At 41.8% G+C, this 22,279-nt stretch overlaps 1 protein-coding gene across 4 annotated transcripts in view; it reads left to right on the forward strand.

Annotated features, from left to right (window-relative positions):
* The window catches only part of LOC147029638 (voltage-gated inwardly rectifying potassium channel KCNH7-like), a 415,871-nt gene that overhangs the window by 14,988 nt on the left and 378,604 nt on the right, over positions 1–22,279 (forward strand). For 3 of the 4 annotated variants that reach the window (XM_085872840.1, XM_085872838.1, XM_085872842.1), the window contains exon 2: positions 8,250–8,480. In XM_085872840.1, coding sequence (XP_085728966.1) covers positions 8,351–8,480 — 130 coding nt within the window. In that variant the 5' untranslated portion in view covers positions 8,250–8,350. Of the gene's footprint in view, positions 1–5,676; positions 6,120–8,249; positions 8,481–22,279 lie in introns of those variants that run through there. The other variant, XM_085872839.1, reaches the window with a different exon arrangement.

The raw sequence follows: 22,279 nt of genomic DNA on the forward strand, positions 1-22,279 counted from the left end.
TTCAAACATTTTGTTTCTATCTTCAATGTTATTCGATGCAGAATCGTCATACAACATTTATATTGTTGCGAATTCGCGCCCGCTGGCGTGCGATCGGCCGCTCGACTCGAATGGCGGCCGCCTCGCCCACCGGAACGGACAATTCAGTCGTGACCCTCTCGGAACAACGCCGGGAGCTAGTCACGGGTGGGGGTTTAACCTCACCACGATCGTGCCAATTGCCCACCCACGCAGGATAGGGTTGCTCGCCAAATTCGATCTACCTAAGTACCTGCGCGAGTGGTCGACCGGGCGATCGTACCACGCCACAGGCCTACTCCGGACACGAACCGCTTAAGCGGTCCGTTCCGTTCTACAGTGATAACCGAGTGGTGTTATCGTCGGCCTTGACGGTTCCAATTAATTACCGGGATGTTGAACCCACTACGAACCCCTTACGTGAAGCAAGATGGAGAGTCAAACAAAGGAAAGGACGCAGTGAAACGGGGGAAAAGTTCACACAAGCACGTTTAATTCACACAGACCAGCACGGAAGGCACGTATTTACAGTCACAATAATCAAAATGCACATATAAAGCAAAAGCAAGAAATGGCACGTATACACAATCACAGGCAAAAGAGATATCCCGACTAAACCCGACACACGGCAACACTTAAAACAATACTACTTTAAGGACAGGCGCCACCCACAGTCATTTACACCAACCCAAAGAAAAGAAAGGACTTCCCTTGGTGCGGCCGTCGAGTCCTCCTCCCACGACCTCTACTCTGAGCTCCGTCTCCTTCGCCGTCCTCCACTGCCGACTCAACCAGACTTGACGGCGACACAGCTCGACTTCAATGAGCTCCTCGGGCTCCGCTAGTTCCACGAGCTCCACACCGATGCAGAGACACTCGACCACGACGATACAGCTCGGCGAGGACCCCACAACGACTTCAGATGGAGGCGAGTTCCACGAGTCGGGGAGAGAGGAAGAGGGAGAGAGCAGGAAGAGGGAGAGAGCAGGAAGAGGGAGAGAGCAGGAAGAGGGAGAGAACGCGCCCCACCCATGTCCGACTTTTATAGCACGGGGCTCCGCCCTTCACTCCACCCCGTTTTCGGCTCCACCCTCCTTCGAGAGGGTTCTCGAAAAGGGGCGTTCCCTCACCCCGACCGCCTCACGCTGTCCATCCAACAATCGGCAGCGAGCTGTCCTTTCCCCCTTCCCTCACACCAAGCGTGGGGAAGAATGGCGGGAAAAGCCCACCAGCATCGTTGGCGGTTTTGTTTGTTTGAAATAAAAGATAGAGAAAGAAAAACGACTAATTGGAGGATCGCAGCCCGAATGGATCACATAAATTCCCTCTATACAACTGGTTTGGGCTAACTACACATGTACCTATCGAGATATCTCACCTGAGGGCCCTTTATGGTGTAATGCGAATTTCCACAGCCGTAACAATATTAAAAAAATATAAATAAATGAATGAAAAATCAAATGCAGGTGAGCGACCCGAGACAATGGAGAATCACGGTCTTTTTGCGTGCTGATGGACATCGAAGGCGTTACACCAGGGGAAAAAATCACAGAACCGTTGAAAACTATCCGTAAATGAAAATGTGTGTATATAGATATATATATATATATATATATATATATATATATATATATATATATATATATATATATATATATATATATATATATATTTTAAAATGAAGTTGAGTGATTTGAGAAATGGGGAAGTATGGTTCATATGTTTACACAATATATAAGCAAACCCCACTAGTATATACATATTGTTGCGAATTCGCGCCCGCCTGCGTGCGATCGGCCACTCGACTCGAATGGCGGCCGCCTCACCCACCGGACGGACAATTCAGTCGTGACCCTCTCGGACCAACACCGGGAGCTAGTCACGGGTGGGGGTTTAACCTCACCACGATCGTGCCAATTGCCCACCCGTGCAGGATAGGGTCGCTCGCCAAATTTGATCTACCTAACTACCTGCGCGAATGGTCGACCGGGCGATCGCACCATGCCACAGGCCGACTCCGGGCACGAACCGCTTAAGCGGTCCATTCCGTGCTACAGTGATAACTGAGCGGTGCCATCGTCGGCCTCGACAGTTCCGATTAATTATCGGGCGTATTAAGCCCACTACGAACCCTTTACGTGAAGCAGGATGGAGGGTCAACAAAGAAAAGACGAAGCGAAACGGGAAAACAGTTCACACAATGCACATTTATTACGCGACACACGGAAAGCACACACATAGTCAAAATGCACATGTAGCAGTTAAAACAAAAGAAACGACGCAGAGTTGCTACCGACTACGCGCACACATGGCAACACTTATACAGTTCTACTTTACAGACGGCGCCAACACACATTTACTCAAAAGCAAAGGAAAGAAGCCACCCTCATGGACAAGGGGGCAGACGGGCCTGTAGGCCAATATGCGCGCGTGACCTGAAGGAGCGGCCAGGTCCGCGAGACCGGGTGGGTCCTACCCGCGTCCTCGTGACGCGTTGGCGGACGAGCCGCAGATGTGGCTGTACCCCCACTCCGTGCTCCTTGGCGGTTTTCGTTGGCACGACGTTTGGAGTGGGGTGGGAACCGGGCCCCCGTTTTGCACTATCTCAGCGCGGGGGAAAGGGGGAATTGTTGATGCCCTGGGGGTGGAGAATGGCTGGCTGGCTTGGGTCCCGCGATGAGCGATCTCACACCACGACCTCGTCGCCGACCGCCGTCCTTCTCGTCTCGGACCCGAGCTCCTTGGCCTCTTCCCGCAACTCTCCTCGGCCGACTGCAGAACCTAACTTGATGCCTTCGCCACCCGACTCCACTCTCTGCCACACCGATGACTCAACTCACTCTGCCCTGCCAACACACTCTGCTACTGCCACACTCTGCTACTGCCACACTCTGCTACTGCCACACTCTGCTACTGCCACACTCTGCTACTGCCACACTCTGCTACTGTCACACTCTGCTACTGCCACACTCTGCTACTGCCACACTCTGCCACGATTCGCCTTGCGCTCGCCGTTTTATAGGCCGGCAGGAGAAAACAATATGCAAATTTCCGGATCAGGATGACCTCGGGGGCGGAGCCACGCTCGCCAATTGGACGGAGGAAAAGTGGGCATGAACCTCCCCTGATCCTGGAATTTGCATATATCGATTTCACACAGACGCGCCTGGAGGTGGGGCCAAGCCGCTCCGCACTTGCTAATTGGATGGATCAGAAGTGGGCGTGTAGCGTTCTTGATCCGAATTCTCCCTCGGAAAGGCCGCTATTTGCACTCGCGGCTCGGTGCGTATTTTGAATGAGCCCAAGACAGCCCGACGCTCAGTGTTCACAGGTGGTGCGGGAATGGCCGTAGAAGGAGAGATGTGAGGGTGGTGGAGGGTAAATCGGTGGTGGTTTGATGGTTATGGTGCCGTTTGGGAATGACGGTGATGCGATGTTTACGGGATTGAGTTGTGAAGGTAAAGGTCGTGGCTGTTGGCGTTGTTGTTGTCTGAGGGTTGGAGCGTGGTTGTAGTTGGTGACGATGGCTGGCGTGGTGGTTGTTGTGTGATGGCGGTTGAGACGTGGTTGGTTCAAAATAAAGATAGAACAGAAAAACGGCTATCTCAAAGTGTAGCAGCCTGAACGAATCACATAAATTCCCTCTATACAACGGGTGGGGCTAACTACACATGTACTTACAGAGATATCTCACTGCGGGCCCTTTATGGTGGTCTGCGAATTTCCACAGCCGTAACAATATGTATGTATATATATATATATGTATATATATATATATGTGTATGTATATATATATATGTGTATATATATATGTATGTATATATATATGTGTATATATATATGTATGTATATATATATATGTGTATATATATATATATATATATATATATATATATATATATATATATATATATGTATATATATATATATATATATATATATATATATATGTATGTATATATATATATATATATATATATATATATATATATATATATATATATGTGTGTATATATATATATATATATATATATATATATATATATATATATATATATATATATATATATATAAAAAATACAATAAATGTGATGAAACTTCAGAATTGATCACGTGGTGTTTTCCATCACAGAAACTTTAGTGGGGTCCAGCAACACAAAATATGGTTATAGTATATCACAAATATTATTTTTGTTGTGTACAGTGTGTCCCAGAAAAAAATGAGCACCTCCTCACCCTCATCTTTTTAGAAATAATTACTGTATATGTTATTGTTTGTTTGACTTGTATACACTCCTGAACCGCTGGACAGGATGAATTGAAAACTGCTGGTTGTACCAGGGATGTGCACAAGGGGGTTTTAGGCATTCAAAAATGTCATAACCCCTGAGATTCATGGTGGGGGTAGCACACCTGCGTGAGTGTGTATTTTATACTAGCATTCCTGGTGTGAGACGTGTATTATGAGTCATAATCAAATACCTCAATTCTGTGTTTGAAAATCATGGACCTCATCAAAGTGGAGGAATTATCATACGAAAATACCACGCTCTTCCTTTGTTTTCATTATATTCACTCCTGAACTGTTCGACGGAATGATTGAAATGTGATTGTTCTACTCCAGGTGTACACGAGAAAGTTTTTGGTGGTAAATAAACCAGAGAGTTGGTGTCAAAGCCACCCAATGCTCGCCTGTTTATACATTTATCGTTTTTAAAAGACTGGTCTAATAATATTTTTTATAAAGCATTGCAGTGAAGTCTGATCCAAATAATTTTAAAGCAATATATGGATTTGTATATTGTAATCAGTAAAAAATAGTGTGGTAGATAAAAACATTAGAAAGGAAATAACTTGCACTAAAAACTTTAACATTTTCACGCTCACGCTCACGCCAGGGGTATCGCTATAGCTCTCTGTTCTTCGAACAGGCGAGCTAAAAAAACACGGTGGGGGGGGGGGGAGGGGGTGGACCCCAATTCTCTTGATATGATTGTGTCGTATATCGCCATCTGGTGGAAGCCGGGATTACAAGTCAATATTCATCAGTGAGAGAATTGACCCGTCCGTGAGGACAGTCTCTTTGCTCCTGCTATACATAAACTTGAATTATTGTTTTGGACGATTTTTTTTGACACAGCCATGTTGAGGCCAAAATTATTTGTGTGAAGCCAACATATTCGTGTTTAATTCAATTTTTACCTTATCTTGCTTAGTGTAGTGAATGAACACTTAATCATGTTCAAAATGACTCTTATTTATTTATTTTTTTCTCCCGTAAATCCACAATAAAAAGTAAATCAATGTCCAGTCGATAAGAGCGAGGAAGCCGCAAATAAAGCAATGCAGCCGACGTGTGTATTTGGACCGTTTCCCACAAACTTTCAGTACCTTGGACAGGGTCATGTAGAGGGTGCGTGGCCACGCCCCCAAGGTGATGTTTGTAGCCGTTTAAAGAACGTCACCGCAAAAGCAAAAGCCAACAGCAAATAACCATTGTACGAATGGCATCGACCTCGGGCGAATGTGTGTGTGCACGTTCTCTGGAGGTGTCGTGTTTGCCGGAGGAAAGGACGTGTTTGTTCAACTTTGAGACGCTCGTGACGTGGAGCAGGCGGAATGGGCGTGACGCTTCGTCGGCTCAGCCAATCACGACGGCTCCCGGGAGGGTTCCCGAGCAGAGCGGTTTGACGTTAGCTCGTAGTGTGGGCCGGAGATCCGAGCGGCGATCACTGCGCCATACGAGCTGTTCGTGTTCCCTCTTCGTTCAGTCATCCCCCTACCCTGGGCGGGGGTCTTTACAGTGACTATGCTCGGCCATGAAGATGCGTCCGAGTGAGCGAGTGAGCGAGCAGTCGGTGGAGATGCTGGTGGAGTCTCGGCTCAAGGATGAACAGTGACTATTGTTAGTGCGAACCTCCCCAAGGCTCTGGCACACCTGATGGCTGAGTGAACCGAAAGGGGACGGATTTTCCCTCTCTTTACTTCTCCATCGTTGCCTCTCTCTCTCTCTCTGCTAAACAAGATGCCAGTGCGACGGGGACACGTGGCTCCGCAGAACACCTACCTGGACACGATCATCCGCAAGTTTGAAGGACTGAGTGAGTATACCCGACCAGTGGCTGCACAATTCCTTAATCCCTTAATTCCTTACTTTAAAAGATTGAAAAACTGGCAGCCCCAGCGGCTGACAACATACCTTCTGTGTAACACATTCCGTGCTAATTCATTATATGCTTTCCCACTTGGCAATCGTGCCGAGAACTCCAGGCTTCAACTCGCCACACCTGCTCCTAAAGAGTCATCTACATAATACATTTGCAATTTAATATCTGAATCCCCCGCAACCCCCATTTCCCCCCTTACCCCTACCTACCTCCTCTCAACCCGACCCCTTTCTTCCCAGACTCCTCCACAGTCCCTTACCTCTCCAATCCATTCCTACCTCCGTTTTCTTCCATTTTTATATTTTTCTGAACATCTCTTAACCTCCCCCCCCCACCCTCTCTGCGTACGTACTATGTAGACGGCATCGTAATGAGTGTTCCGTGAACAGTGGAAACGAGTGAAGCTCTTTCGTGCACATTTTACGACTGCCCGGTCACAGCACGACCCACACGTATAACCAACCAACCGTTTGCCAGGCGTGTGTGGCCATTGTCAAATTACCGGTTACCTGCCAGAACTGGATCTGCGATGAGGTTCAACATTGATCGTCTTAGCCGGAGCTTGTCTCAATTCGTCCCGCGCCATTTACCGCATGCCTTTGTTCTATCCAAAATGTCTCGTCGTCCTCGTCACCCGAGCAGTCAAAATAGGAATTAATTATTTTGATGCTGGCCCTTGTACTTCCTGCAATGCATTCTCGCATTTGGTGGCTTTGTGATCCTGCGCACACCCCATCGACATCACAGATGTGTGTGTGTGTGTGGGGGGGGGGGTTCATTTTCCATGAGATGCCACCATTTTTTATCGCTGTTATACCTGTCGTCAAGCTCGTGGAGTAAATGGTTGATAAAATAAATAAATATACATGACTCCACATTTAGTGCAGTTATTAAATTTGAAATGTACACCTTTTTGATTCAATGGACTTGCAGAGCTGGCTGGATAGCTTCGAGGTGTCTAACCTGGGTTTGAATCCTGCCAAAGCTATAAACTGCCATCATGGTGTTTCGTGTGCAGGGCAATGCATCGCCCTTCCGATGGATATTGACCCGTCTGCCTGTATGCACTTCCCGTGGGTAACGTCAATGGTCCCACAGTGTCGTTTGCAAAGACTATGCGAGTTATCGTCACCCGTGGCCTGAGCAATGCACAGATTCCTGCCACCTTTAATCGAACACCATTCCTGTGTATCTGGCTCATGAATGACTTTCCCCCCGGCCAACCCCACAAGAATGTGGGGATAACTTGGGCCATCAAAGTGGTCGTAGTAGTAGTAGTAGTAGTTGTAGTGGTTGTGGTTGTGGTCTTTGTAAACTTTCAGCAACAATGAGAATAGATAGCTTGCTTGGTGACTGCCGCATCAAGAGATATTTTGGTGGCACCATTTTTTCCGCTGCCTGACTCCGTGTGTTATGGTTGATATTATTGGTTTCATAGGTTGTGAGAGTTTCTTCGACACATGATGGGGTGCACTTGGCATTGTACGTGCTTTGTGTTAATTTTAGGTGATATTTTCCAAATGATTGCACCAAAAATTAAGCATTATATGTTTGGACTATTCATCCTACACTGCATTGGTCTGTGACACTTGCGATCCCTTGAATTGTTTTGACTGCTATATTTCAACGGAACAGATGTGTACAATCAATATCCTTACCATACAGCTTCCAGATGGGAAGCCCAGGGAAGGATTAAGGAATTAAGAAGATAATCTTGTATCTGATTATTTGAAACCCATAGGCCAACTCTGGCATCTTGCCAACTCACTTGAGATGGCTTCTAACCAAGATCCTATGATGCCCACCCAGAGGGCCAGGCTTGAACCGGGCAAAATATAAAGGCACAACATGGCTCGGCCCTATTTGGCTCATATTTTCTGCCTCCAAGGTAATGGTCATGCATGCAACTGGGCTGCCATTATAGCATATTGCACAATGCCGTTCGACCCTTAGAGCAGGGAAGAGCAAACCACCTGCAGTGAGCTTTCGTTGTTTTTTTTTTGTTGTTGTTCTGTTTTTACAAGCAGATACATGCAACGATGTTGCTTTGTCCTTTGGCTGCAGATCGTAAGTTCCTGATTGCAAACATCCGTGTGGAGCATTGCGCTATTATCTTCTGCAATGATGGCTTCTGTGAGCTCTTTGGTTACTCACGTGCTGAGATCATGCAACGACCCTGCGTGTGTGACTTCCTTCATGGACCGGACACCAATAAGCACTCAATCTCGCATGTGGAGCAGGCTCTCATGGGCTCAGAGGAGCGCAGAGTTGAAATCCTGTACTATCGCAAGGATGGTGAGTTGTCGTACGTAGTTTGGCTGTGTCCTGCTGGAGGAGATCCAGCTCAGCTTAAAGTGCCCCCCCTTCCCCTCCTCCACCACCATTCCTCACCTCTCCCTCCCTCCACTGGTTACCATTCTCTTTGCTTCCCTGGTTTGAGCTTGCGTTTTGGCTGGCTGGCACTAGGCCGAGTAGGCAGGACGTGACTGACAATTGTTATATTTTTGCGATAGAAAATTATTTTTGTTATCAATGTCACATATGAGTAAGGCATTAGAATGAAAACACAATTGTGTGTTGAAAATACAATGAGTCCAGTGGCAAGGTTAATTGCTTTGTTTTAATTTTTCATGTGGCTAATAGCCTTGACTTTTTATTTATTGTTCTGTGGCAATTGTACGGCAGGAATCCTTCAACTGACACCCCGACCACTTTTTAACTAAATCATTTTACAAACGGGTTATAATGATATTATCAACCATCATTTTGAAATCATGTAAAAATGTATCTCTAATTATAATGGAGTAAAAATAATTTAAACCACAGTTATAGAATAGCTGTTTACGAGAGGTGTTCAAAAAGTTATGCGAATGAGATACTCACAAAATTCCAAGAGACGCAAATTTGGATGATACATTGGAATAATCCAATGAAAAACTGGAAAGGCACTTAGTAGAGCACATACCTCCACCATGTTGACCCGTTTGTTTTGTATTCCACTGATCGGCTGGATTTGCATCCGGACCTGAACCAAAATCAAATCAATTAGTCCCTGTCACGCACCCAACCTGTACATCAAATTTCGTCCGAATCCATCCGTAACTTTTTGAGATATCCTGCTCACAGACAAACAGACGGGCAGACAGATGGGGTGAAAACATAACCTCCGTCCACCTTCGGTGGCAGAGGTAAATACATGTTATTGGTAAGGGACTATTCTTTTATTCTTTTTTATTTTTACAAATTATACGTATGTATAATATTAAAAAATAAGAGAAAAGCAGTTTTCAAATTATTGTGAATATCTTGTTCGGAGAACATCTTGAACACCCCACGTATATTCATAAATGAAAGTATCACCAACGGGTTTAGCTGCCAAGCCGGCAAGGCTCAGTTCTGTTTCGACAGCCAAGTAGTCTTCATCCTTGGCAATTTGGACCTCGATGAAAGCTACTCGGTGGCTAAAACGCCGGTCTTTGTCCTTGCCTGCTGGGAAGCTATACCAGTTGGTGGCACCTTCATTTTTTAACATGGATCTTCACAACTACAAGTAGTGTTTTGCTAGCTTCTGTTGATGGGCCACTATACATTTCATTTTACGATGTTGAGATCAGTTTGAACACAAATAAGGTCAGGTACCATTCTTATACCCCCACCTATGTAGCTGGCTAATGAATGACTTGGGCCATAAATTTAACACAAAAGGGGCAAAATTTATGTTATTAAAATGGATAATATTGTTTTGGGTCTCAATTCCCTGAGAACTCTCTTTCCTGATTATATTGCTGACCACAGCCAAGTGAACGCCTGGTTGCCGTTTCCAACGCATGTGGCCTTATGGTGAGAGATTTCTATTCAGAGCCTCGGATTCATTAATAGCACTGACCATTCCATGGAACTACCTGTTCCACACAGTGTGGAAGAAGTCAGCCTCATTGCTTTGACAGATGACACTGGTGTGGCTTCCGAGATGTGTTTAGGTCAACTGCAGCTGTGAAGAGCCCCAAGCGTATTAACATCCTGATTGGCCATCTTAAACGGGACAGGATGTCTGAGGCTTATATAGCCAGAGGAATCTATTTGCATAATTTATGAGATCACGAGTATGGTGCAAGGGATTGGAACATGGAAGGAAACAAAAAGGAGATGGAAGAATATTTGTAATAGACAAAAAAATCTAACAGGATAAAGCTACGTTCACATGTATACAGATACGGACAAGGCATGCAGATATGGCAAAGGCATGTGGAAATTCGGGCACCGAGTTCACATATACACGAATACAGATACGAATATAAAGTGCGTCACAAGTGCAAAAATACGTTTTTCCTGCACAAACGAGCACATTAAACCAGCTATGTCAAGGATGCAACATTCTCAACTGGACAATATGTTTCTGATTATAATATCGAGTGCATATAAAGAAATGCAGAAAAAGAAGAAATCGGAAGGAAGGCACATTTTTTTACTATCTTTGTGCTCAGGGAGTCTGGGAGTCTTGGGTCATAGAAGCAAGGGTTTCGTCTCAGCAGCTCCATCACCTTCTCAACTCCTTCAGCACTGATCAGAAAGGAATGGTGTGGTCTCGTTCTTCTTCTTTGATATGCAGCACAAAGCTGTGGGGTAGCATCATTGGTTGAGGGTGCTGCTGTGCCGCTGATGCATTCCCTCTCTAGGTTGGGGCAGGAATTTGTAATTTGTTCAGGGTGCCAGTGATAGCTTGCCTACTCTTTGTGAATGACACCGTAGGATCTTTAACTTATGCAGGAAGACGGGATTTAACTTTAAGTAGTCCATCCGAAGGACTACACATACATTGATGAATCACCCTGCCTGTGAAACACCAGGATGCCAATCTGTAGCTGGGCCGGGATTCAAACCCAAGCTGGACAGCCTAGAGGCGAGTGTGCGTACCTCTCGGCCATCCTGTCATCCCGTAGCATGCTTATCGACTCTCCACATGTCGTCATTGGCAGAAATTTGCCATGTGGTGGCATTGCGGATACAATTTCAATCTCTACATGGTGCGATTGGAATAATTGTATCCGTATCCGCATGCTGTAGCCGTGTCCACATCCAGACTTGCAGTATGAGCACAGACATTGAAAACCATTGATCGCATTTTTTTATCGTATCCACATCTGCATCCGTGTATATGTGAACAAGGCTTAAGTATTTAATAAATTCAACGATTGAAAGTCGAGTAATTGAAACTGGATTTGAATCGGGTCTTTCATCATTGCAAAATTTTGATGTGGGAGTGGGAGATACACTGATAATATACATCATGCCACCACAATTATTGGGCCAGCACATCTGAACCAGATTTCTTAAAAATTAATGTTCATATTTTTCCGATTATACAAAGCAACTTGTGTGTTTAATAAATTTGTTTGATTGTGTCTTTGAACAATATTACCAATGCCAAGTTTGATGCAATTCTATTATCAGGTCCCTTTTGCTTGCCAGCATGGCAACAAAATTTGCTGTAATTTCGTGTCATTTCATAATTGGTTGAATGAAACAACGTTGAGAATCTGCATTGATCAGCCCAGAGTCTTGACTTAATCCCAATTAGACCAAACCTGCGCATACCCCAAGGCCATCCTGTCACCCCCCCCCCCCCCCCCGTTGTACATTAATATCCCTACATTTAAGAAGATTGGAAGACAATGGAAAGTATGAGAATAATTGCATGAGGTGTGTAAGGGGAGGAAATGGTGTCAAACATTTCTGCCACTTTGCATGGATATTATTATGTTTCCAATCTCTTTATCGAATTGTATTTTTCACATTTGTACTTTATTTAACTTTAGTGGGGATTTTCTTGGCAGTAAGATGTCCCTAAAAGTCTGCTTAAAGGTTTTGATGAAAAGTTATGAAAATATCATTTCACCAGCATTGTTACGTATGCGTGCCCAAAACACATTGTCGTCATTAAAACAGTTAAAATGCTTGCTTTCATTTTTGGTGTTTAAAACTAAGTGAAGCCTTGATTGAAATACTTCAAATCTCACATTGAAAACAAAATAAAGTTACCCCACAAGTTTTTCACTGAAATTGCTTTGTACTCAAGTATACATCATAGCAATGGAACAGGCCGACTGTGTGCAAAATCCTATAGGCCATCATAAAAACCAAGTTGCTTTCATACTCGCTCTTTCATATACGACTATTTTGGACATTAAGGGTGCAATCGTTTATGATCTATGAACCTGGAGAACAAGACATTCATTGCCTGCACTGGCATTGCCGCATGGGATGTTGTTTTCTGCCGGAGTGTTTCAACGCAGGAAGGGTGGTTTGTAATGTACACAATGATAAAAGGATTATTTGTTTTTCTGACATTTACTTTCTGGAAAGTCAAGCAGTTCTGGCACCAAAGCAGTTGTTATCTTTGATGGAGTGTCGAAGAAGAGGTGTGTGAAGATAATATTGATGTGGAACAACACTGAGGCCATGCTTGTCATGGAATACAATGACCTGGAAGCATGGCAAGTCATTGATGTCGTGATTTATTTGCAGTTGTTACTCTGTGTGTCTAGTGCAAAGTGGGGTTAAGTAATTGGTTCGCTTTGTCTTGGTTCACTCTGTTAAGGTTTTAAGGTTAGTGTCTGTCTGATAGTTTTGAACACTGTAGAACATGAGCCTACAGTTTAGCAGTATTTTGGCATATAATTTGACAAATTATATGGAGTCTCGTCCCGAGCGAGCATGCGCACTCATGGTATAGCAATTGCTTTGGTCTGTTTGTCAATCTGACAGTCAAACAAAATTTAAAATCATTCCAAACAGGAAACCGACTGTTTTATGGACTTCATAAAAGATGCAAACAATAGGTGGGAAATACTAATTTATTGTTTTAAATAAGGTGGCGTAAAAGAGGGTGCATCAGCAGTGGTAAAGTTCCAGATGAATGCTTTGGTTTTTTTTGGTTTTTTTCCACAGCCTTTACAACTTTTATTGTATTTCCATTGAATGCTATATTTGAACACCAGAGACCGTAAACCTTCAGTTTAGTCTTGCTTCAGCCAAACTTTACACCGTCTCGACTAATCAAATTTTCCGCAAGCCCTGGGGGATTCAGACAGCGAGATTCAGACAAAAATGGCAGCTCATGCTCAAATTCTGCTTGTGCTTGGAAATATAGATTGTACTTGGAAATGCAAAGCAAGAGTTGAAAAGACCCATCCAATGTCCTTTTTCTCAAGTTTCTGTGGGGTAAGGTGTTCTATGAACTCTAGTTCTGAAAAGAGGTCATGTTGAAGAATGGAAAAATTTGCTAGTCTGCTGTTGTTAATTTATATGGCACTTCGAGGGACACTTGAGCATTAGTTGTCCTGTCGATTACCTGGCAAGGCATTATTTTACTTATTATCAATTGTTGTCTTTTACGGAAATGATTTTGCGATTCATATGGTGGTTGTTAATGCTCTTTATCTGAAGTTGAAGAAGGTACGTGTATGTATGGATACATACAATATATATATATATATATATATATATATATATAGAAAGACCCAGCCACATCTCTCACCTGTGAATGGATGGAATAACCAATCAGCTCTTACCTAATCAATTAAACTCAGGTGGTTAGGATTATATAAATAAACAGACGCCTCCCATGCTCTTCCAGCCGAAGAAGCTGCATGAAGCAACCAAGAAAGGCAACCCAAGGTCAGCCCTTTGCTGTTTCAAACCCTTCCCAGGGTTCCTCCACAGCTGTAAAGGCATTCACAAATAGTACACACATGAGAATCTCAATGCTACACACCCCCTCAGCTGCCAGACCGGTTTCTTCACTGATTGTCGAATCATCAGTGACAGCGCAGACAAAACTGAATCCCTACGAGGCTCCCAAGCACGTACCACATGCAAATGTCAAAAGCAGTGAATATATGAGTGATAAAGAAAGACCCACCAATATCTCTGAAGACCAATTTCTCGAAAGATAAAGAAAGACCAAAAAGACCCCTAATGTGCTTCAGTCTCCTTATACTTTCACACCTTTTAGACCTCTTACACCCTTCAGACAGATTAGACAGCGAGACCATTGACCATTTCAACCACTTGGAGCATTATATATTACAAAATAGCAAATACCATCCATTGCTTCGCTGACAGGGATACTAAAGGGGGAGGAAGGGAAAGAGGGAGAGAGGGATGGGGCAGAGAGGATGGGTGGGGGATTGAGCAGGGGTGGGGGAAGGGAAGGCGGACATGCGGTGGAGCATTAATTACAGTTCAGACGCGTCCAGAGACAAACACCGCCCGGATGCGTGTGGAGCCAAGCTGGCCACAAAACCGCCGTCTGGATATGTCCAGAGAGAGAGAGAGAGAGAGAGCTTTATGAACAACACACACACACACACACACACACACGCTTGGCTGATATCTGCAACAACCCCAAAACCTTGAGTAGCTTTCACTGAAAAAAACAACGTTGCATTCATGTAGAAGTTTCAGGAATATATTTAACAAACATTAATCTTTACAAACAGCTGCATGTGATGGGTGGGAAAAAATTTGGCTCAGTAATTTAGAAAACACGTTAATGCAGCAAACGGCTTGGAAATCGGGTGTTATTTCACAACGCTCAGGGTGGCGGAGCATGAATTACTCACTCAGGTTGGCGTTGCACGAACCACTCACTCAGGGTGATGGAGCACGAGCCACTCACTCAGGGTGACTGAGCACGAGCCACTCACTCAGGGTGACCGAACACCAACCACTCGTTCAGGGTTACAGAGCATGAATCACTCACACAGGGTGATGGAGGAAGAACCACTCGCTCTGAATGATGTGGCAGGTAAAAGCATCCACAGTGAGTGAACGAATCGCTCAGGAGGACGTGGCGCAGTTCGGCAAGCAATACTGCAATTGACTGTCAGGCGTTCGGCAAGTGGATTAAGCACTCATGCAAGCACTCCAATTAAATGGTTGATACGAAAAGGTTGGCCAGGCTGTCGCTGCATATCATATCGGATCCCTTTAAGTTGAAAGCCAGTCTTCACCGCACACACAGCAGTTAATGAAATAAAATGAATTTATTCAAATCATGCCGTTATCCACTAAAGCCTGTATCTCACTGGGCTACGACAGCTCGCGACAAAATGCGAACGGGATTCTCCAAAATGTTTTGACGTTTGCGGTGGTTCTCAATTTCCTCGCGTGAGTTGCAGGACGTTGCTCTGGTGTCACTTGAATTTTGAACATGTTCAAAAAATTCGTGCGACAAATTTTCTCTCAAATTAGTCGCATAGTCGGCGCGGTTGTCTCGAACTGGTCTCAAACCCTTCTCAATTTAGTTTCCGCTAGTCAGAATGTGTGACAAATGTGAGACTTTTGTGAGGGATTGGCGACCTATTAAACTAAATTGTGACTGATTGGAGAAAAAATGATAATCTGTCCTGGGACCGCTGAGAGCGCGACAAAACTGTGATTCAATAGAGAATATTTTCGGAAGAAATTGCGACATAACTGAGGTCATAATTCATTTATTAAAGTCTTTTGCTGCAATATGTTGTTCTGTTATTTCAAAAGAAATTAATCAGAAATTTGCACAATGTATTGTCCACTCAATTTAATATATACATAGAAATCCACATGTTATCCATGCAACGTAATGTAGATAGTCACAATATTTCAATCAAGATATGACTTAAAAAAAAAAAACAGTCCAAATTGTAAAACCAGCATTGTCTGTCTTCTTTCTCTCCTGTTCTGAGTAATGGCCTTCAATGCAAACTTTTCACTTTCCCATCATTCCTTTCACCTTCCCATCATTCCTAAATCATGTCACACATTTTTACATAAATTAGGTCACACACAAAATATGGTCACACCCACAAGCCCCTATCAAGGCAGATGAACAATTGGGTCACACACAATGTTTGTGGGTGCAACGTTGACAAGTAACAGAACATTTTGAACAATCAGGCTTGGTCAGCATTCTCCTGTAATCCCATCATCCTGTTCTGCCAGGGAACAGCTCCCACACCATTGTAGTACTCAGTCAGGTACTCTCTTACTCGTCTCCCAACTGACAATATGATTGCTGGAAGGGAGAGGCCTCATATATATATATATATATATATATATATATATATATATATATATATATATATATATATATATATATATATATATATATATATATATATATATATATATATATATATAGTCCCTATTTCTCAATTGTCACGCACAGTTGTCGTGCGACTGTTGCACGACATTTGCGCGATGGTCGCACGACCGTCATGTGACCGTCGCGCTACAGTTGCATGTGCCAAAAAAATCTCAGTTTTGTCACCTGAACGTCGCGCGTATGTCGTGCGACATGTATGCGAACTCCAGGCGAAGTTCATCCCAAATTTCGCTGGGAGTTCGTGGGACATTTGTGCGATATTCGTGAGACATACGCAAATGTGTTTTAGTATAAATTCAGTGTGATTCCAAGTGAAAATTATCACAATTTTGTGTCTCCAACTCGTCGCGAGGTGTCGCAGCCCAGTGAGATACAGGCTTAAAGAGTTGCAGCTTAATACAAAACACCCTTGAAGACATCGCAAAGTTCAATCGCCCTTGAAATAATGCAGATAATCCGCCATCTTGCCTGCTCATTTGTGCACGTGTGATACATCAGTTCAGGATCCGCACAAACGTTATAGCTTTTTTTTTTTTTTAAACGTCCGTTTTTCACCAGATTAGCTTTGACTCCCTGAAGAGCACCTTGCGAAACCTCCAAAATTGACACAGATCTGGCAGATGCTATGGATAGGCAGTCCTTCTGGGGGAAAGGGTGTGTGATCTGGCAGTGGATGCATTGAATCGTATAGCTCAATGAAGCCGATTAATTTTGGCATGTTCCTAAAAAATTTTGTTCACTCAATATAATTCTCCAAACAGTAGATAAAGATAAGTTAAATGCTTTGGAAATTTCACATTTCCCTGTGTATGGAGACAGAGGGAACATCACCTTGCTTGCTTAAAGTAAAGTGGTATATCGGCTTCGTTAAAAAGACTCGTTATTTCTTTAAATTAACAGATTTCACAACAAATTTCAACACTTATTTCATCCGGATGATATCCAATCCACCAAACCGAAATAATATTTCGATGATATACTTTAATTAGTTCTTGAGAGTAGACCATGGAAAATCGTATCATATAATGCATGAAATCGCACCAAGCTCCAAATTTGAAAATGATAGTACTTACATAAGTGATGTTTTCAGCAATTTGTCACAACGTTGAACAGGCATTCAATATAAGTGAGAAAAGTGGGGGAAAAAAAAAACTATCGTTAAGAAATCGTTGCGGCCTGTTCCAAGTCAAGGTGAGGTTGAGCAGGCGAAAAACCATGGTGGATGCAGACCCCAGCGAGGTTACCCAGGAAATGCCTTAAGACCCCAGACAGCGAGGTGGATGAAGATTACCTGATGAAGCAAATAATTAAATAAGGCCGTTAATTATCTTCAAAAAGGGTATTTTAATGAACCCAAACATCCAATTTTCACTCTTGTACTTCCTTGGAGTTTTCTTCGTATGCATGCAAAGTTTCAGGCTGCTCGGTTTTGGAGTTATGGAGGACACACACACACACACACACATACACATACACACACACATACACATACACATACACATACACATACACATACACATACACATACACATACACATACACACACACACTGATTACTCCAGATTAATGTCAAGAAACATATCAACAATATTACAAATAAATTTGAACAAAAGAAATGGTTGATGTAAATCATGATAATACAGCAAATCTGTGACATCGTCAATCTCTGCAATGACATGTGGAGAGGCGAGCTTGGTGAGCCGATCCATGCTAATACACATACATACGTATATATGTATATATATATGATATATAATATATTTATCTATGATATATATGATATATTTATCTACGATATACGAGGTGCATCTAAAAAGTAACGGGACTGAGCCTGCTGTGTGCTCCACTTACACAACTTGAATGAACGGGTTGCGTCACAGTCCTTCGCAACATTCCAGAAATATATATATATATATATATATATATATATATATATATATATATATATATATATATAATAATTGATGATGGTTGACTGCACTCGTTGTGTGATTTTTTTTTTACAGGTCGTGCTTTACACGTTGTCTAGTCTGAGTCGTCACGCTATGAGTCATGAGCAGAGAGCCAATCTGATGTTTCTTGCCAAGCTTGGCAAAACACCTTCCGAATCCTTCGCAATGCTGCAGCAAGTCCACGGGGAAGAAACGATGTCATGTACACGTGCATTTGAATGGCACAAGAGGTTCAAAGAGGGATGGGAGGAGGTTGAAGACGATCCATGGTCTGGAAGACCCTCAACGAGCAGCACGGCGGACAACATCGAGCGTGTGAAGCAAATGATGCGTGCAGATCGTCGACTCACGGTGTGGAAGATTGCTGAGGAACTTTCCATCAACAAGGACACTGTCGAGAGCATCATCACTGAAAATCTCGAAATGTGCAAGGTGTGTGCAAAGATGGTCACCAAGCTGTTTTCCGAGGACCAGAAACAGTCACTGTCTGACCAGAAAGAGTCACTGTCTGTCAATACTTTATCAAACGCCTCGAGGACAATCCAGACATGTTCGGGAGAGTCATTACTGGTGATGAATCATGGATATTCGAATACCATCCCGAGACCAAACGGCAGAGTCGTCAGTGGAAAAGTCTGGCATCACCAAGACCAAAGAAACCAAGGATGTCGAAGTCGAAGGTCAAGGTGATGCTCATCACGTTTTTTGACATCAAGGGCATCGTCCACTTTGAGTTTCTACCACAGGGTCAAACAGTGAATCAATACGTGTACAAGGAGATCCTCCGGCGCCTCATGAGATCAGTCCGGGACAAGTGGAGGGATCTGTGGGAGAACAACGCCTGGGTGCTCCACCTTGACAACGCCCCTGCTCACATACCCTGATAATCCAACAGTTTCTGGTGGAGAGGAACGTGCCAACTATGGAACGACCCCCGTATTTGCCAGACTTGACCGTTTGTGATTTTTTTTCCTATTCCCCAAGCTCAAGGGGGTGATCAAGGGGATCCGATTTCCTGATGTGGAGGCCATCAAAATGGCCGTGATGACGGAGCTCCGGAGGATTCCAGAAGAAGCCTTCCAGGGGTGCATCGAAGTGTGGAAGAAGAGAATGGACAAGTGTGTGAGACTGGAGGGAAACTATTTTGAAGGGGACAAGCTGTGATTTCAATATATTTTTTGGAATAAAATTTCTGTGAAGTCAGTCCCGTTACTTTTTAGACGGACGACATATACGATATACAATATATTTATCTACGATAAATATGATATATAATATATTTATCTACGATAAATATGATATATAATATATTTATCTACGATAAATATGATATATAATATATTTATCTATGATATATATGATATATAATATATTTATCTATGATATATATGATATATAATATATTTATCTGCAATATATATATATACATATCTACATATATATATATATATATATATATATATATATATATATATATATATATATATATATATATATATATATATATTCTAGTAGTAAAGCCCGGCGTTGCCCGGGCTTTCTTGCAAATTTCCTGAATAGGGGTTAGGGGTTAGCGGTTAGGGTTTAGGGTTAGCTGTTAGGGTCAGTGTTAGGGTAGCAAACCCTAACCCTAACAGCTTGGCGGAGTGGAGGAAAACAGCGCCCGGGGCAAAGTGGAAATTTGCGTCCGCCATAGGCCTTAAACTTGAGTGGATTTGAATGGAAAATCACATAAGGGATATCGATTTATTTATTTATTTATTTTTTCGAATATCGGAAGTGTTATGGAAAAAATTTATAGCCAATGACCTAAGTTGGACCAAAAGCCATAATCGTACCGAATTTGAATGGAATCCGTTGGAGTTTGTGAAAATGCATCAAAATTAATTTTAAGGGGCCTCTTAAGGAAGACAATAATATAATTAGTATATGTGCCCAATCTTGTTTCATTTCATGCAGTAACAAAAATCTGATGGTGGAACAAAGAAAGGGGCTTGCCGAAATATTAATATATTTATCTACGATATATAATATATTTATCTACGATATATATATATATATATATATATATATATATATATATATATATATATATATATATATATATATGTATATATTTATATATATATATATATGATATATAATATATTTATCTACGATATATATATATATATATATATATATATATATTTATATATTGTAGATAAATATATTATATATATATATATATATATATATATATATTGTAGATAAATATATTATATATCATATATATATATATATATATATATATATTTATCTACGATATATATCATATATAATATATTTATCTACGATATATATATAATATATTTATCCAATATATACAATCATTAACCAGACAAATTTAAAAAAATTTTTCAATAATCAGTCCATTACTTGAGATTAAAAAATATGAGCTAATTGGGTCAACGCATGTGAACTTTTAATGTTCCACATTTTGTTGGTGTGCAAGTTTATTTGAAAGGCAATCCGATCACGGTTAAGGGTGCAGGTATTGCATGAGTTCTGGAAACGTCGAGCCGAAAATATCACCAGTAATACAGTTTGGGTGCTGGAAACTAATTTTACCTCCTGCTTTGTATTGGTAATTGAAACACGTTACAGATAGCATAAAGAATGTGAAAAGTCCCCCTTCTGCTTGGCATGTTTGAGTTTTGAGAAAAAAACAAAACGATTGTTCAAGGTTTAATTCAGCATAAGAAAGAGCACCCACTGCCAAAATGCACATTCCTGTCACCTTATGAGGGGCACAGATCACGTGTGAGTTAAATTTGGTTCCCTTATCGGACATACAGTTTGTACTAATTGTGCTTCGCCTGCTGCATAGTATTTTTGCGAGTCGTGTCTTCCTGGATTTTATTTTCATTGATATTCTATTGCATGAAATGAATGGAAGGTTTATTTTGAATGACCCAAGTTTTCCTTATTTGATTGAGACTACCGTGTTGTTTCAGGTTACACGACTTGTTGGTCTATTGTCTGAGCTAAATCAAGAGTGCACTACATTGCGATGTACAAAAAATATTGTTCACCCTCTTCCCCCTCCCCGTTCGCCCATCCTCCTCAGTACTCCTATTCATATAGTGCATCTTTTTCTGCAGCTGTAGTGCTCGTAGAGAAACTTGAAATGGTGGGACAAAGTCAACATTGTGATTTAGAGATATTGAGTATGTAAGGATTTTTATGTTTCCACCAACGAAGTCACCGGAGGCATTATGTTTTTGGTTTGTCCATCCGTCCGTGCGTCTGTACGTCTGTGATAGGTTTTCCTTTCCGTGAAATCTTATGAATGGCTGAAGGGATCCAAGTTAAACTTGATACAAGTATGTATAACGATTAATGTTACAGAGCAATGTTACATATTTATGTTAACTGATTATGTTTTAGTCAGAAGTCTTATTCGGGGAATTTTTTTTTCTGTTAACACGCTAATTTTTAAACCAGTGATTGGATCACCAAACTTGATACAAGTATGTATAATGATGTAAAGATGAACCGATTAGATTTTGGGGTCAAGAGGTCAGAGGTCATGTCAAGTAAAAATGTGATACTTGAGAACAGCTGAAGGTATTTCAATCAAACTTGGTACATGTATTATAATGATGTAATAAAGTGGGCAGAGGCATATCAGTCAATGTTGTGACATCGAAGAGTGCCATTCTCGTTCCAACATGTAAAGTGTTTTGCTGATTTCTTAAGTCTGCATGAGAATATGGCACAGCCAGGTTGTGGTGCAGTGGAAATGATGTGTGTGTATATATATATATATATATATATATATATATATATATATATATATATATATATATATATATATATATATATATATATATACATATACATATATATATATATATATATATATATATATATATATATATATATATATATATATATATATACATACATACATACATACCTAGAGTGTTGGAAATAGTTATTATGGAAAGATC

This window comes from Eptatretus burgeri, chromosome 3 (assembly GCF_056783735.1).
Source record: "Eptatretus burgeri isolate ZD-2024b chromosome 3, Ebu_testis_v1, whole genome shotgun sequence".
NCBI classification, from domain to species: domain Eukaryota; kingdom Metazoa; phylum Chordata; class Myxini; order Myxiniformes; family Myxinidae; genus Eptatretus; species Eptatretus burgeri.